At 40.7% G+C, this 15,949-nt stretch overlaps 3 protein-coding genes across 3 annotated transcripts in view; 1 reads left to right on the top strand and 2 right to left on the bottom strand.

The window, feature by feature from the left end:
- LOC117459917 (heparan-alpha-glucosaminide N-acetyltransferase) overlaps nucleotides 1-1,054 on the bottom strand; it is a 30,849-nt gene extending 29,795 nt beyond the window's left edge. The window contains exon 1 of the mRNA XM_034101085.1: nucleotides 920-1,054. The gene's annotated coding sequence lies outside the window, so the exon portion shown is untranslated. The remainder of the gene's footprint in view (nucleotides 1-919) is intronic.
- On the top strand, nucleotides 144-4,045 carry pcbd1 (pterin-4 alpha-carbinolamine dehydratase/dimerization cofactor of hepatocyte nuclear factor 1 alpha). The gene is made up of 4 exons (XM_034101088.2): nucleotides 144-329; nucleotides 1,061-1,192; nucleotides 1,277-1,357; nucleotides 3,527-4,045. Exons 1-4 carry the CDS (start codon nucleotides 327-329, stop codon nucleotides 3,617-3,619), a joined length of 309 nt encoding a protein of 102 aa, XP_033956979.1. The 5' UTR covers nucleotides 144-326; the 3' UTR covers nucleotides 3,620-4,045.
- A 570-nt stretch (nucleotides 4,046-4,615) lies between these two features.
- On the bottom strand, nucleotides 4,616-15,741 carry sgpl1 (sphingosine-1-phosphate lyase 1). The gene is made up of 14 exons (XM_034101086.2): nucleotides 15,522-15,741; nucleotides 12,549-12,714; nucleotides 11,504-11,571; nucleotides 11,052-11,199; nucleotides 10,853-10,932; nucleotides 10,566-10,694; nucleotides 10,389-10,477; nucleotides 9,394-9,502; nucleotides 9,214-9,312; nucleotides 8,979-9,125; nucleotides 8,523-8,761; nucleotides 8,288-8,434; nucleotides 8,081-8,201; nucleotides 4,616-6,616 (listed from the first exon to the last, which is right to left on the bottom strand). Exons 1-14 carry the CDS (start codon nucleotides 15,531-15,533, stop codon nucleotides 6,470-6,472), a joined length of 1,701 nt encoding a protein of 566 aa, XP_033956977.1. The 5' UTR covers nucleotides 15,534-15,741; the 3' UTR covers nucleotides 4,616-6,469.
- Between the last annotated feature and the right edge of the window lie 208 nt (nucleotides 15,742-15,949).

Genomic DNA, 15,949 nt, shown 5'->3' with positions numbered 1-15,949 from the left:
TGCTCATATAGAATATATGAGGGTATCAAAGGAACAGCATCTTTCCTCAAACACTGTTGGTACAGCAATGTTTGCTGACACAATAGCTGGTCTCATGCATGCCTTGTGCAACACATGACAGTTTATGATTAAGCTCGTGCTGTCAGGGGGCCAAAAAGCCTATCAGCAGGGAGGATTTCTGCGCAGGCTTCTGCACGGGCAGCTAAGCAGGACCTACGGCTCATGTGTCAGACTGGATTCCAGTCTCTCTCACTGGCTGCTCCACAGATCTGTGCAACAGGGAGCTGGAGCTGAACCTCTTCTGTGCCTGAAAACACTCTGCAAACATGGTGAGTACACAACCTCTCTCCAGTGTGTGAGGGCTGCCTAATGCTCACACACCTGTTGCCATTTTTAGACTATGAGATTGACTAAAACTAATCTAGAAAATGTTTTATAATGCAGATAGATATATTTGACATGTGTCTGTATCATTCTGAAAGGATAAGACTGACATATGCACATTTTCCTGTCTTTGCACTAAGCCAACGCATGTGATAAATAGACATGGGTTGAGCCAGTGAGTATTGTCTGTGTGCTGCCCATTCGCTCTACTGATGGAGCAGATTAGAGTGTTGCTATGATACCTGTTGATGTCATTACTCTGTTTCAGGCTTTGATCGTGACATTTGCTTGCTCTGGTTTATAGGCATGACCACTCATCTGTGCACAAAGCCTTCATAAGACCCCTCTCGATTGCACAATTAAACAAAAATAGGGAATGTTGTGAAATGTTGACAATGCAGTTAACATTTTTTGTTTCGGCTGTTTGAAACAAGCCACTCTAAATCCATGTGACCCTGCATCATGTGTCAAGATTAGGACCTGGTGACCACACAGAACCCCCTCCAACACCCCTCCCACCACCACCATCACAAACCTTTGAACCAGCTAGTTTTTTAAACCAGGAATGCAGCCTCTCATTGTTTCCAGATGGGATCCTGTGCAACCAATCACAGTTTGTGTTTGTGAAGCTGCCCCTCTCAGATCTGCTGTAACTGTTCTCTCTGCTCTATACCAGGCTGGTAAAATGCAAAGTCTGACTGAAGAGGAGAGGGCCCACCTTCTCCCCCTGCTACGCAACGCTCAGTGGGTGGAACTCGGGACACGGGACGCCATTTACAAAGAGTTTATTTTTAAAGACTTCAATCAGGTTCATAATATAAATTCCATATACCTAGTAACCATTGTATATTATACTGTATATGCATGACTTCATTGTGTTATTTTCTTTCAGGCTTTTGGTTTTATGTCCAGAGTGGCTTTACAAGCTGAGAAGATGGACCATCATCCTGAATGGTTCAATGTCTATAATAAGGTATTAAAGACTAATTATGTTTCATGCAAAGGAAATTAATTTACAACCCTAAAGTTGTAAATATACAGTGTATGACTTTAGGGCATTAGTGGTCATCAGTCAATAGGCTGCATCACAGTTAGACTCCTATTTCGCTATCTCTGCCGAGTCCAGTATGTGCCAAAGCATCAAATGCATACATAATTTTTAATAATCTGCAATATCATGAAAAACGTTATGTTTGGAAAGCACTGTCTTTTTAGTTGACTCAACACAACTCCTTCCTGAAAAATGTCTAAGCTTAGCTCACACAGGTGTAGTGTAAGGTGTACAATGAGACATTCCCCACAAGAAAGTGTTACAGTAGCTTGTGGAAAACGTGTGTTTCACTTGCAAATGCAGTACATTAGTTGTTAGCTAACGCAGGCAAATTCCAAAACTGTACTACTTTAGTTCACTTTTACTTACTACCATCGCTTCCAGACCTAAGCAGATATTTTCTTCCCGAAAGTTCTGAAGAAGTCCCTTTAAAACTGTTTAGCGCCACACTAGACCAAACATCCATGAGGTAGACACAGGCTGTTAGCTTAACCAGCTAGTAGCAGGTTGTCACAGTGTAGCATTTAGTGGCTAAAGAGCTCCTTATTTCCTTCAGGGGTTGAAACCGGTTGAAACAGAGTTAAAATAGAGTAAATATTGAACTTACATGCATTAGGTGGCTTGCAAACATAGCCTGGAACATGACGTTGAGTGCTAACCGTGTTTGCACAACAACTGTTTGCTAAACAAAGAGTAAAGGGATTATGTCGGTGTTGTCGACAGCTTGATGCGTCAAGGCCCAGGTACAAATAAAAATTAGGGCTGTCAAACGATTAAAATTTGTAATCAGATGAATCACAGTTTAAAAATTAATTAATCATGATTAATCACCATTCGAACTATGTCCAAAAAATGCCATTTATGTATATTGTTGTGGGAATGGAAAGATAAATGAAAGAAGGCGGATATATCAATTTAACATACAGTATCTATGTTTATTATAACATTTTTCTGCATGTCAAAATGAAAGACAACCCACAAACCTATCAATCATCAAACCGTGGGGTCTTAATTCATTACGTGTTGATTTCTATCAACGGGGGAGTACTTCAGGAAAGTCGACAGAGGGGGGGGCTAGTGGAGTACTTCGTGACCACAGAATGTGAACGTTGTGATCAGCTGTTTTAGCGCAGTTCTCAAGTGAAGGGGGGAGTCTCCCTCCGCAGCCGGTTGGCGTAGTTTTGGCACAGTTCCGTTGTACAGACCGACGTTAACAGCAGCCCTGTCTGTGCACACGGAGACCGACTCTGTCGTCCGGTGATCTAACCGCCTTCTGGAAAAGCTTCACAAGTACGTCGGTACGCAAATGCGCTTTGTGACACAAGTGACGGTACGCATTTCAGATTACGCACATAACCTGCGTACCAGTTATGTGCACCCCTGTACCAGAGCCATATTATTACTATGTTATGGCTCTGCCCTGTACTACAGCAAACGTATTCTGTGTCGGGACTTCCTGCAACAACACCACGCCGTTATCAAAGATGTTCTATTGAGAAGACGACAAAACCGTGGCGACTGAAATCAATCTTACTAACTGCTGTCTGTGCAATTTACTCCGCGCGAGTTGGCAGACTTTATTTTGCTTACTTTAACATCATTTTTCATGGTGGGGCTAAGCCATTTCTTGGTATGGGTGTAGCCTATCCCCAGCCATACCCTGGCGCTGCCACTGGTGGCACGTATGGGGCGGGCCATTCTGCACATGCGTTAAATATTTTAACGCAATTAATTCAAAAAATTAATTACCGCCGTTAACGCGATAGTTTTGACAGCACTAATAAAAATACAATAAAACCTGAGCAGGGTTGACAGTTTTCATCGTCTACTTTAAACGTACTTGCTTAAAACATTCAAATGTACTTTGGCTGCTGAGGGCCTTCACTTCAGCTGACATCAGGCAGGGATAGATGGTCACTAAATATTATTTTCTCCTTCTCTTGGCTTCATTGTAAGTCAATGAGAAAGCTAGGGATGAAAATGCTGTATTTTGGTTTCAATTTGAAGTTTTCTGATTAAAGCAACATCTAAAGGAGACACAATTAGATCTACTAGTAATTTTCTAGTTATATGCTCCTTTTTGTTTAACAGGTCCAGATTACTCTCAGCACACATGACTGTGGGGGGGTGTCCCAGCGAGACATCACTATGGCCACATTCATTGACCAGGCATCAATGATGTAAGACACCTGCATCGTTAGTCATTTCAACAGTGGAAAATGAAGAGCTCTTCATTTATTGATTTCACTGAGAAATTGCTGAGGATGTGACCTGCAAATCCAAAGAATATGTTGCCTTCAGTGAATTGTGAATGATGTAGCGGTAGGTCGGTGTAGACTACACATTGTCCAACGTGGTTAAAAAACTATTGTGTTGCTGGTTACGCATTTGATGAATAAATGAGATTAGAAGCTAAAGGTAAAATGATGTTCACACAGAACATTCTTAATATTAGTAATTTTTCAGAAACCATTCCATTTATTCCATTAAACATTCATATGTGTCCCTCTGCCACAATTAGTGTATTATGTGCCAATGATTTTGTACTTTACAGTTTAGTAAATATTATTTTCTGTTGAACTAAAAAGAAAATGACCAGAAAAATGATAAGACTGAATGCTTTTTATTGAAAACAACACTGTAGAACATCCACTGTGTGTGACCGTGATAATTGCTTAGTGGTATAATTGCGTTTGGATCATGTGCAAAGGGGGGAAAATCTGCTACATAAGATGCACTGTCACATAAAAACAAATCCTTTAACCGTGTACATTCAGAACTACACAAAATGACTTCACAGGGGTGTAAAACAGTAAAAAAATACCATTACAATATAATGCAATCCAGTTAGCAAAAACTAAAATTATATATATTATAATAGAGTTAGTTAGTTGAATAGTTTAAGACTGATGTAAGGTTGTATTTAATTGCATTACAGCTACTCTGTCCACCCTGTGCATGATTGAATGACCCATGGATACATGATGTCGCCGTTATGAAGCCAAATCCGTGAGGATGTTTCAGAAAATCTGCTATGACGTCATGAGTTCAAACCTCTGAAGGCACAGAGGTGAATGCTCATTATTGCTACATAATGTCACCATCTGCAACACAATTTAGATTTTCTCTGCAAAATTCCTTTACAGTATGTATGTAGTCATTTTCACTTAAAACAGGATGTTGCATTACACGGTTTTATTTAAGAGACAATTATTGAGGATATTTCTCCATAAGCAAACAGGATGAGTCATTGCTGGGAAACTGTTCTTGCACAGGCATGAGTATCCACACCGTTACTGGGCACAGTATTGAAAGAAGGATGGATGAACACATGATGGTATGAACTACAATCGTTAGTGGGTATGTCATCAGCCATTTAACCAGGTACTGACTAATAGCTTGAAAAATCCCGCACATGTAAAAACCTAAATACATTCATGTCTAATCTTTTTAAAAATGCTCAGTATGTAAAACACAAACGCTCACAAATTAAGTGATTAATACACACCCAGTGGTTAAATTACACTTACTAACAAGGCCGATATGTCATTCAATACTATGCTTCTATTGACTTAAAACATTTATAGTAGAGCAGTCCTCATTGTTTCACTTCACAAAAGGAAAAGTTATATATTGCACAAACATGGAAATAATGTCAAGGAAATACATAATTTCAACAAGCAATATTAGGAAAGCAAATAAAAGAACAGATGTTTTGGTGTTACAGAATGCAGTTACATTGTCAACTGTAAGTATGTGTACATATCCTGCTGAATGGATATATTTACATTCAGACAGGGCAGAGAGTGGGTTTCTCCCAAGTTACATAAACAATTGAATCGATCAGTCAAACAGTTTATCTTTATTACAGTTTGTATGCCCTTACATTGTGAAGATTATGTTAGACAAGAAAATAAACCTTGCCCTCTTTGAAAGTGTTTCAGTGGATGAATACATGACATTTTCATTGAGTAGAAACTGAGGTAGATTGAATTAGGAGACAAATGATTAAAAACTAGAGTGATAGACAACTATGCAGACTTTGCAGATTATTGAGTTAAACAGGACCAGAGGTGGAAACAGCCTTCAGTCTAGTGTGTTGATTTGTTTAATTTCTTTTTACTTTAAAAGCTAATGTGTTGAATTCCAATTAAAAAGCCCAAGAGTCCAATTAGTTTTGGATTCCATTTGCGGTTTAACACAAATATATATTCATGGCCTTGTGGCTAGTTCTACCCTTTGTAATTTAAACAACAATTGTATACATTATTAACTACATTAAACGCTCCCACTATCTAAATCATTCTCCCTCTGTCTACAAATCCAACCACTGTAGATGGATCACGAAAATAGTCATCACAATAAGTGCCATCAAAGAAAGGACGTGCGTGTTCATGCTCACAGACACACTTCTACCATAACATCAGAACTGTAGGTTCAAGTGATTTACAGATTACCCTGATATGCTCTAGTCGGGGCATCGTAGAGTTTTTACATTGTAAAAACTGTCTGCCAGAATTGCCACATGATGATGATACCTTTTAGCCTCCACATATATAAAGCACTGCATCAGGTTTATGCTAGAGGGCAGCACAGCGTCACTAACAAGGGTTCAGTGGTTTTTGCTGAGTCATGGCAGTCAGGCAACAAGCTGAAATGTTCCGGCAGTAAAAAAAAGGAATGGTTTTGCTATGCAATCAGTAGAGATTATGAGAAACATTAGCATTTAACACATGCTAACATTGAAATGAACTGTTAAACATTTAAAAAAACACAAACAAACACACACACTCACTACATACATGATAAAATCAAATGCTTGTAATTTCTTCTCTCTCTGCCTAAACAAGCGATTTCCCTCTGGGCTGATTACAATGACTATGGCTTGTGCTTTAAAGATCTTTGCAGATGTTTTCCGTATGGTGTAGGTGTGCAAGATAAGGCAACCGTTGACGATTAGCTCGAAACTCTAGGAGGATGCGAGCGTGTTTCCCTGCGTGCGGTGGGGTTGGGGCCGGGGGGGCCCATGCAGCTTCAGTGGTGGGCTTTGCCGTTGCCATTCATGTGGCTGGTGTTTGACAGGGACACCTCAGTGCTGTAGAGACAGTCCAGGAAACCTCTGGAGATCTCCGTCACCATGGATCTGTCTGGGATGGACTGGGCCATGCCGTAGATCGCTCCCTGAAACAACAGGAAGACACAAGGGAGTTTACAACTGCTCAGGTAAGTGTTGCAGCCGTAATGAACCTAGAGCCAAGGTAAAAACCAATCGGAATTGGTAAGGAATGTTAGTTATGTGGTTATGTGGTTATGTATGTCACCTGATAAGACTGGGCAGCGGGGCAATTGTTGAATTGCGAGAGTTTTTTTTTCAAGTCAAAATCTTTTGTTAATAAAATACCTTTCTTGACCCAAGACCGCCGGTTGTTTATTGCTTAGGTTTGCGTGTCGTCAACCTTGCTCAATATATGATAGGAAGGTTTGGAAAACAATACATTAATAAAGTATAAAGACACACACACACACACACACTCCTTTTGCACAGAGAGATTATGAACAGTTTGTGGTTTGAGAGCATTTCAGGAAATATATGATTATTTACTATTCTTATTAACCTACTACTTGTACTTGCTTAAGGGTGTTACTACTTCTCCCAGCAGCATACTTTCCAACACCGCCCAGAAATATTTTTTTTGTAGCTAAATGCCCCCTGGTCTATTTGATAGATTGTAATGCTCCAAGTTGTGAAACTGCAGCTCCGACAATAATTAGGGGAGAAATAAAAAAACCTAATAATAATAAAAAAATAATGAATCAAATATACTAAGACATTTAAAGAGGTTTTTGCTCCATGTATGGTCCTTCCTTTCATATCTGTTATTCAACTGAAGATGATGCTTCATTCCCTGGTGTGCTCTAAACAAACCTGATTGGCATGAAGCCTGTTAGGTGGAGTTCCCACTCCATTTAAAACTCAAAACACAAACAGCATACGCAGTATGTGCAGCAGGAAAACAAAATGCCACGTGTACTAAGAACATGGGACACAATAGATAGTGGCAGACATATTTGACATGCTTTGCCACGCCTCACAACAAATGAAAGTTGTACTCTCTCACACTTGGCACCATGATAGGTAGAAACAAAGAACACACACTCGAAGGATTCTCTCCTTGGTGTTCTCAGGTTTCCACCTAAAGGCTAAAGACATGTAGGTCAGCTGAACAGGTGATTGTAAGTTGACTGGAAGTTTGGATTTTTCGATTATTTGGTAGCTTTTCTTTTCTGAAAATATTTGTCACTGGTGTGAATTGTGTGTTTGAATACCACCACACCAAAAGGGCGAGTTAAAGATTTTCAGATTTCAACGCAGTATATGTTTAATTTAACTTACTTCTTTGGAGTGGCAAAACATATTTATTTATGTAACCGTACTGGAGCAAATGTGACACTTTTTTAAAACAAATCTATTTTTAAATGCTTGGTTATATAGAAGATCCTCTCAAGTGTTTGTTGGTGTACATTTTGTATACTTACTACTGTACTGTATGCATACTTTCTATTTATATGAATTTACTACTTACACATACTGTGTAGTCAGGGTATTATTGCAGCATGAACAAGTGTGTAGCAGAGTTCTCTCACCATTCCTGTGGTTTTCTCTTTGGGGTTCTTCAAGATGATGGCGACCTGCTCTTTGATATCATGGACAAACTGATCGGCGACGCCCTTCTGCGTGTGCAGGACTGTGCAACAAATGTGGATGCTGTGAAAGAGAACATCATAGAGTTGTCAAACTCCTGACTTCTAATGAAGTTATTCCATTTCTTGAATATTTCTTTCAATACGTACCTGGATGGGTACTGCAGTGAGTTCAGATTCCAGCCCTTTGTCGTCAGTGCGTTGGACAGACGGAAAATATCAAACTCATCGGAGCCTATTGCCACCACCGACACCTCGGGGTCCCCAAACACAAACACACCTTTAATCTTGGAGATTCTGTCAACAAAAGAAACAAAGTAATTGAAATGGTGCAAGTGATCATTTAAACAGTAGTTTTTAACAGATCTTGACCTGTGTGTCTTACTCTGTTTTGATTTTGCGAGCTGTGCTAATGATCTTCTTGGTGGCGTCTATGTATCCGTTCTCTCCTATGTGCATCATGGTCGCCCAGCAGGCGGCGATGATCCCTCCGGGCCTGGAGCCTGCCACAGAGGGCGAGGCGTAGATTCCCCCCTGCCAGTCTGGAGCCACAAAGTACTGGTAGTGCCGGTACTTTTTATCACTGTAGAGGATCACTGAGGAGCCTTTAGGGGCGTAACCGTACTGGAGAAGAATGTAGAAACGCAGCATTAGACTTGCAATAAAGTGTGGCCTAGAGGAGCCAGTATATATATGTAACACTGGTCTTTTTATCTATATGATTAATCCTTTACAAATAGTGAAATGTTTATTTTCTGGATTGGTTACAAGATGTTTTTTTCTTAAGTAGGCAAGCTTCTCACCAGCATTAATTTGGAGTGAATCAACAACCACTCCTTACCTTGTGGGTGTCTGCAGAGATGCTGGTTACACCTTTTACCCTGAAGTCGTAAGGAGCCAGTGGGTAACCAGCCTTGGCCATGAACACAATGAGAAAACCTCCCAGACAGGCATCCACATGCAGGGGGAGGCTGTAGCGCAGCGCCAGCTGGAACGCAGCGAGGGAAAGTATTAGAGACTTGGCCTTCTTCTTCTCATTTCAGAAAATGTTCTAGGGAGAATGTGTCACTTCTCACCTTAGCTACTTCTTCAATGGGATCAATGATTCCATGTGGGAACTGAGGCGCCGAGCACACCAGCATGGCCGTGTTCTTGTTGATGGCTCTCCTCATAGCCTTGAGAGAGAAGAAATATGGACATAATTAATGTCTATGAGAAGAAGTCAATGAGCACATGCCGTGTCTGTGTATTCTCACCTTCACGTCTACTTTCATGGTTTTCTTGTCGAGCGGAACGTGAACAAGCTTCATCCTAAAGTAATGCGCTGCTTTGTCAAAGGCTGCGTGGACACTCAAAGGGGCAACACTGCAAAAAGGAGAGAAAACACAAAAACTACTGTTACAACTTCTGTAAAGCGCAGTCACAAACAAGCTTTAAAGACATGATTGTATTCACCTCTTTATATCCATTTTAATCAAGGGTGACAATCTATTATTTGATTTGATTAGTGGTTTAACACTCACGTGTCTTTTTACTTTATTTTGCTCAACAGTTGGTCTTAATTCATGACAGATTGCTGGACTTTATTTATGTGTGCCTGTTACCTGTGTAAGGTCTGATGATGTTCTTGAATAATCCACTTGGTGTTTGTTGCAGCCACTCGTGTGTAGCTCACGTGTTGTGCCATAAGGAACTAAATGTCCTAACAAAAATTAAGTTTTGTTTGCTTGGGTTTTAAAACGGATGAAGTTGGCAACATAAATGTAACATCATCGCATATATAGGCGATTCATTTCCTATTAGAGGTTGTTTTCCCTGTAACTTCTCTAATTTAAAATGTAGCAATGCAATTCTTAATTACAGCCACACATTTTTTTACAATAACATGGAAAACCAAATGCTCTGTACTAGTTGGAATTAAAAGACATATCAGTTGAGAAATAAAAATAAAAGCTTTTACAAGAAATGTCAACCCCTTACCAATGTTATGACTTTGTATTTTAAACTCTTCTCAACCCTTTTTTGTCAATCTCTTTTTATGATGTAACTACGTTTTATCATGACACAACATAGTCTCTATTCCTTTTATTTATCCAAACTAATATTGAGACCTTTCAAAAAGGGACGGTTGCATTGTCTTGTCCTTTTCAAAATATGAAACTGATTTGTACAACACCTAAAGCAGACAAAAATATGTATAACCAAAAAACTTAAAGTACTTATCAACTATTTCTAATAAAGCTCCACTTACATTTCAGGGTATTTGATCCCACGGTCATACGCCATGTCTCTGTACGCCTTGCAGGCCATCAGTATGCTCTCAGTTCCTCCTGAAGTGACCTGGACACAAAGGCAGAGTTGTTGAAATGCTTTGGATCTATCCATCCTTAGTTCATACAATGTTAAGCATATGATGAGGATAACTTACTGCGCCGCAGGAGTTTGGTCCACCGTGGAAAAGTGTGCAAGACATTCTGACAACCTCTGCCTCCATCTTTCTTACCCCAGGAAAAATGTCAGGGTGAAGTGGGTTGCTCCATGCGAAATCTCCATATACCTAGGAATAAAAGAAAGGAATAAACAGGAGTTGTTTGTCAAAAAGGACAAAAGAGAGTTCAGTCGTATCCTGCTTACTGTAGCTAACACTAAGAATGCATCCTTGGACTAGTTGTGCTTGGAATGCCAAAGTCCAGAAATGAATACAAAGATGCATACCTTCACCAGGAGATTGGTCAGAGACGCATCCCCCCAGTACACTGTGCCCGAAACACATCCGTTCTCCCACTTCACCTCACCTGCAACGACACAAGGGATTTGTCGTAAACACACAAAAAGGCAACAGTCGGTAATGAAATATTCTCCAGGAAGTCTAAGCTAGACAGATGGTGAAGGTCAGGAATGAATGCCGACTTACTCAGAGTCTCATACTCTCTGATCTTCTCCAGCACTTGGCTCTGGGAGAGGCCTTTAGAGGGCAGCTGCTTAGTGTAGCTCATCCCTTCCTTCAGAGTACACAGACTAGCAGACATGTCATCCAGAGCCTTGTTGAGCTGGGTCTGGATCTGTTATACAGAGAGGAAAACAACACGTTAGGTAAAGCATGTTATTCCCTGAAAGCAGTTATGGTGATGTAACTGTTTGTCAGACGTCACCAAAACGTGTCTGTACTATCTAACCTTTTTGTACCATTTTGATAAAGTGAGTTTCATAATGACCAGAAGTAGCAGACTGTTATCACCAGTGCATGATGTAACGCGTGCCAAAGGTCTCCCCCCACACCCTCTGCAAGCTGTACTCAGTCATCCATGAGTGACTCAGTGCACATCTGCCTGGAGAAGAAGGAACTCATTTACCACTGATACTTACTGTTGCGCCAACAAAGGGTATTTTTCTGATGAGTCGAAAGCACAGCTTCTTGATTCGCGACAGGAGACCTGTGGGCCAAAGACACGAGGCAGCAGCTGTGGTGAAATGGGCTCACACACTCATCCAACCACAAGCATTAAACAGCTGACTATGACCTATAATCACTCGTCAAGACCAGACGCGCTCTATGAATAATGAAGCCTTGTTCACAGAGCATTTCATTCTGACCCTGAAAGCCCCGAAGACACAACGAGTCCTCCACGAAGCCTCACGTTGTCCAAGCTGAAGGAGAGAGGTGGAGCTGACCTTATTCATGAGGAATTCAACCACTGATTGATTGATGATAGCAGATCTAGAAAGTCTTGTTGTTAGAACGTACCAGCTTCAGAATAACAGGGAAACTCAAAGGTAGTCACTAAGATGAAAGTGATACTGATTTTGTCAGATTCATGACGTGTTCTCAAACCACAGAATTGTTTTTATCTTTATTCTTACAATGATAAATCCCATTGTTCTCATCTATTGAAAAAACACCTGTGAAAGCTGATCCTAACTAGCAGGTAAACACCAGCACCACTTAAGGGAACAGAAATCTTAAAGGAAGTTGGAGAAAAATTAAGTCAAGAACACCAGGCCATACATAAAAAAAACGTCATTAGTATTGACGTGTTTTTATTTCTACAGGAAGTGAACTTCGTATGAGGATGTGTTTTTACCTAGTGTCAGAAGGGGATGCGTAATAGCATAACTATAATAGAATCTAGTGCTCAGTTCAGTAGGGTTTACTCATTTTAAAAGATCATAATGCTTTGAAAAATAAATAAGTTTGTTCTTTAAACTATTGAAATTTGAGTGAAATCCTATATAATACAACTAGAAGAAAACGTGCTAACCAATTATCTTTGCTCAAAAGTCAACCCTCAAATGTTGTTGAATAAGGCCAAGAGGACTCAAGAAGCTTTGTGAACATGGCCATTTTCATGAGTTATCATATCTGATCCCCCCCCCCCCACTTATCAGTCGTGTATAACGTGTAAAAGATTACTTTCTTGCTGGAAGAGGAAGCCTTTGATCCAGACGGCGCCCAGCGTGGTGATGACCGACACTCCGATGATCTGCCAGGGCTCCAGGTCGGAGCAGTGTGTGTTGACCTGCCGCCGGCCCTGATGCAGGTACAGCAGCACCATCTCCCTGTACACCTCCAAGGCACTCTGCACAACCACATACAGATACCATGTGAAACATTAAGAAGAACAAAATAACTAAACATCTGCCCAGTGACACAATCATGACCACATTATATAAAAAAAAAAAAATTCTATTTCAAATTGTTGTTAGATTTCTTGAGACAAGATGAGGATATTTGTACCTGCATTTCACATGTTAACTATGACTGCATGTATTATTATTATTATTATCCCATAAAACACTGTTTACATTATCTAACAGTCAAGCCCTAAATCCTTAGTCTCATCGCTGGAGATGGAAAACTGAAGTCCAAGTTTGCTTGATAAAGATTGAACTAGTTATTCTGAACCCAAAAATATTTTTTAGAAATATGAACAACATTACGCCAAGACAAGAACTCCCTTTCAAGAAAGAGAAACTTTGTAAACTACTGACTTTAAAAAAGGTAAAAAAAAACAACCCCCAACGAGAAGCTATATTCACAGTATGTCAAAGTCAAATGTCCACAACACTTAAGTATTTATCCTTCAATAACACAACCCTCAAATATTAAGACAACTATAAGAAACCTAATATGGTTAGCTATGAATATTTATATTAATTCAAGCTCGTATTCAGTTCACATATCCCAAATGTTAGTACTTACATCAGAAGACATTGTCAGACCTATAGGGGTTCAGTTCCTCCTCACACTAACTAAAACTGTCGTGTGTGTGTGTGTGTGTTCTCCAGGTGAGAGTGAGAGAAAGCTCAGCTGCCTGCATGTCTGTCAGCAGACTCCTCCCAGCAGCTAGACCGGCAACAACACATAAAGCCAGTGAGGGATGTTTTGCAATAAATCGTGCTTCAACAAGACAGGAAGTTCCTCTCAACAAAGTCAGATTTTAAGTTATATTTTCAAAATGTAATCCTGATCACAAATTAACGCTGAACCCTTTGCTATTAATCTGAATGTGAACGGAACTCACACAAGAATACCTGAGCCTAGAGGCAGCAATATGACAGAAACTTACTCACGCATACCATTTCATAAGTGAAGCAAAGTAATCTTTCCATTATCTCTCATCTGCTGTGTTTTTATTACACAATAGCAGGCCTTTTTGATAACCTGGAACCTTGTTTTCTCCACCTCAGCCACAATCAGAAGCTTAAGGTTCATAAGACATTATATTAAGTAATAACCCCAGTCTGCGCCGCCTGATATAAACATCCCATAATAGCACAATGAGGCAAGCTCTGTTGTGCAATTGAAGGTTATGAAACAATGCGTTGTGTTCAAGTACTTCAAAGCATAATTGACTAAAAGTGAAAATGCATACATTTAGTTTGATGATGAGGATAGGAAATATCCAATATAATATATAATATTCAAATCATTTAGTGAATGAATGGAGGGCTGTCAGTGAGAACAGGAGTCCCCCCCCCTGCTTAGTCTATAGCTGTCATACCTGCCTGTTTAGGTAACATGTTCTTATTCAGGTTGGACTAGATCAGCTGAACAGAGGTGGGGAGTCACGGAGAAAAAAATCCATTACTATGTGTTGACGGTGAGGGTTTGGGTTTTCATGATAGGGATCGTGTCTGTGAGTAAAGGTAGCATGCTGGTATGAAGCACATTACTGGTATCTGCCATAAAGGCAAAGATTAAACTGTTATCTCACATCAGTGCAAAAGGCAAGTCTGATCCTTATCCTGTTTGTTATCCAGCTCACTTTCTGGCTACAGGTTGGCCTTCGGGTCCTTTCCCCACAACAATTCAATGTTTTCTTTGCCTCAGGAAAAGTAATACAGAGTTCACACAAAGACACTTGCTCCAGTATTGTCCCACTTATTGTCAAACAGTGGACGCCCATTCCTTTGCTCCCCCTCGTACAACATTTGGCTATTCTGTAAGGAGAGCTTTTGTTGTCTCGGAGAGTAGGTCATGTTCTCATGGAAATGTACTGGGTGTGAGGTGGCTGCTCCTGGATACATCAAGGAGAAACAAGACTGTGAGCAACACCGCAAGTCAAACAGGGATCCAGACATCATTCAGGGGGAGATCATTACTTCTTTTCTCTAACCGCTTACGTCAAAGCTGTTGTGTCATGATTTGACATTTAGCCCAAAAGTACGCTTTTGGAGATACTTCTTCTTCCTCAAAATGATCTGCAGGAGTCCCTGTGACACACTTTGGATAAACATGTTGCACTGACAGACAGCTGTGATGTGTCAGACAGACTAGCCGCCCTAGTGCTGAGTCTACTGTCTGCTGTCTACCATCAACACAACTTGATTCTGCTCCTTTAAGAAAAATCCCCCAAATCTGAAAAGCTCTCTGGTGGCAGCACTAAATAATGCTTTGTTTAAGCTTCCTGCAGGTTTAAGTATGGCAGGGTCTGGAATCTTACACAGTGGCTGGCTCCTACACTAAACAATAGGAAGGAGCTGCAAACCCTACACGCTGACATAGATTTAGACTTAATAGAAGCTTTACATGAAGTCCTGTACATGAAGCACTTTTAACACTTTCTGTGAATGTCTTATTTTTTCTGAAAACATACTGTGGCTCGTGTTATGCAAAAATATCCCATTACAGGAGGCTTTAAAGTATCAATATATGTTAAAGGTTTCTTCAAAAACACCCTTAAATCTGTAGACCAAGGCTTTCTTAATAGGGGTCACAGTCCAACACACTGTTTGTGGAGGTGCAGCATCACTGAGAGCAACACTAGGCAGCTCGCTAGCTCACTTTACTATTGGTAAACAAGTCTTGGTCTCTTTAAGCGTCTTGTAGCAGCCCTGCCGCCGTCCTGAGTGTAAAAACAGAAACAAGTGAAGCGACACTTACCCAGTAGTCCATGTTGTCGAGGCAAACTCTCGCTGAAAGTCCTCTTTTTTGTCTGCTTCTCAGGAAAGTCACCTCCAGCAGCCTGCCTTCGAGTCTTCGGCTCTACATGCTACTAACAAACACAGCAGCAAGCTATTAGCTAACCCTGATTCAGGAAGTGCCCAGCAGCCTGGTAAAGCTGCGCCCGCGCGGTCTGAGCATGTGTAGATCTAACAGTGCTGCGGATCACCACGAGACCGCTGTGTGCGGGGCCACATGGTTTGTAGATCTAACAGTGCTGCGGATCACCACGAGACCGCTGTGTGTGCGGGGCCACATGGTTTGTAGATCTACCACTGAACAGACAGGAGTGGCGCACGTTTTGGTTTTGACGTCCACAACTGAGTGAGTTACCAAAGAGCCGAGGCTGCTTTCATATGCTTTTCATA

Source organism: Pseudochaenichthys georgianus, chromosome 15 (assembly GCF_902827115.2).
Source record: "Pseudochaenichthys georgianus chromosome 15, fPseGeo1.2, whole genome shotgun sequence".
In the NCBI taxonomy this organism is placed as follows: domain Eukaryota; kingdom Metazoa; phylum Chordata; class Actinopteri; order Perciformes; family Channichthyidae; genus Pseudochaenichthys; species Pseudochaenichthys georgianus.
This window is presented reverse-complemented; position numbering and strand designations above follow the sequence as displayed.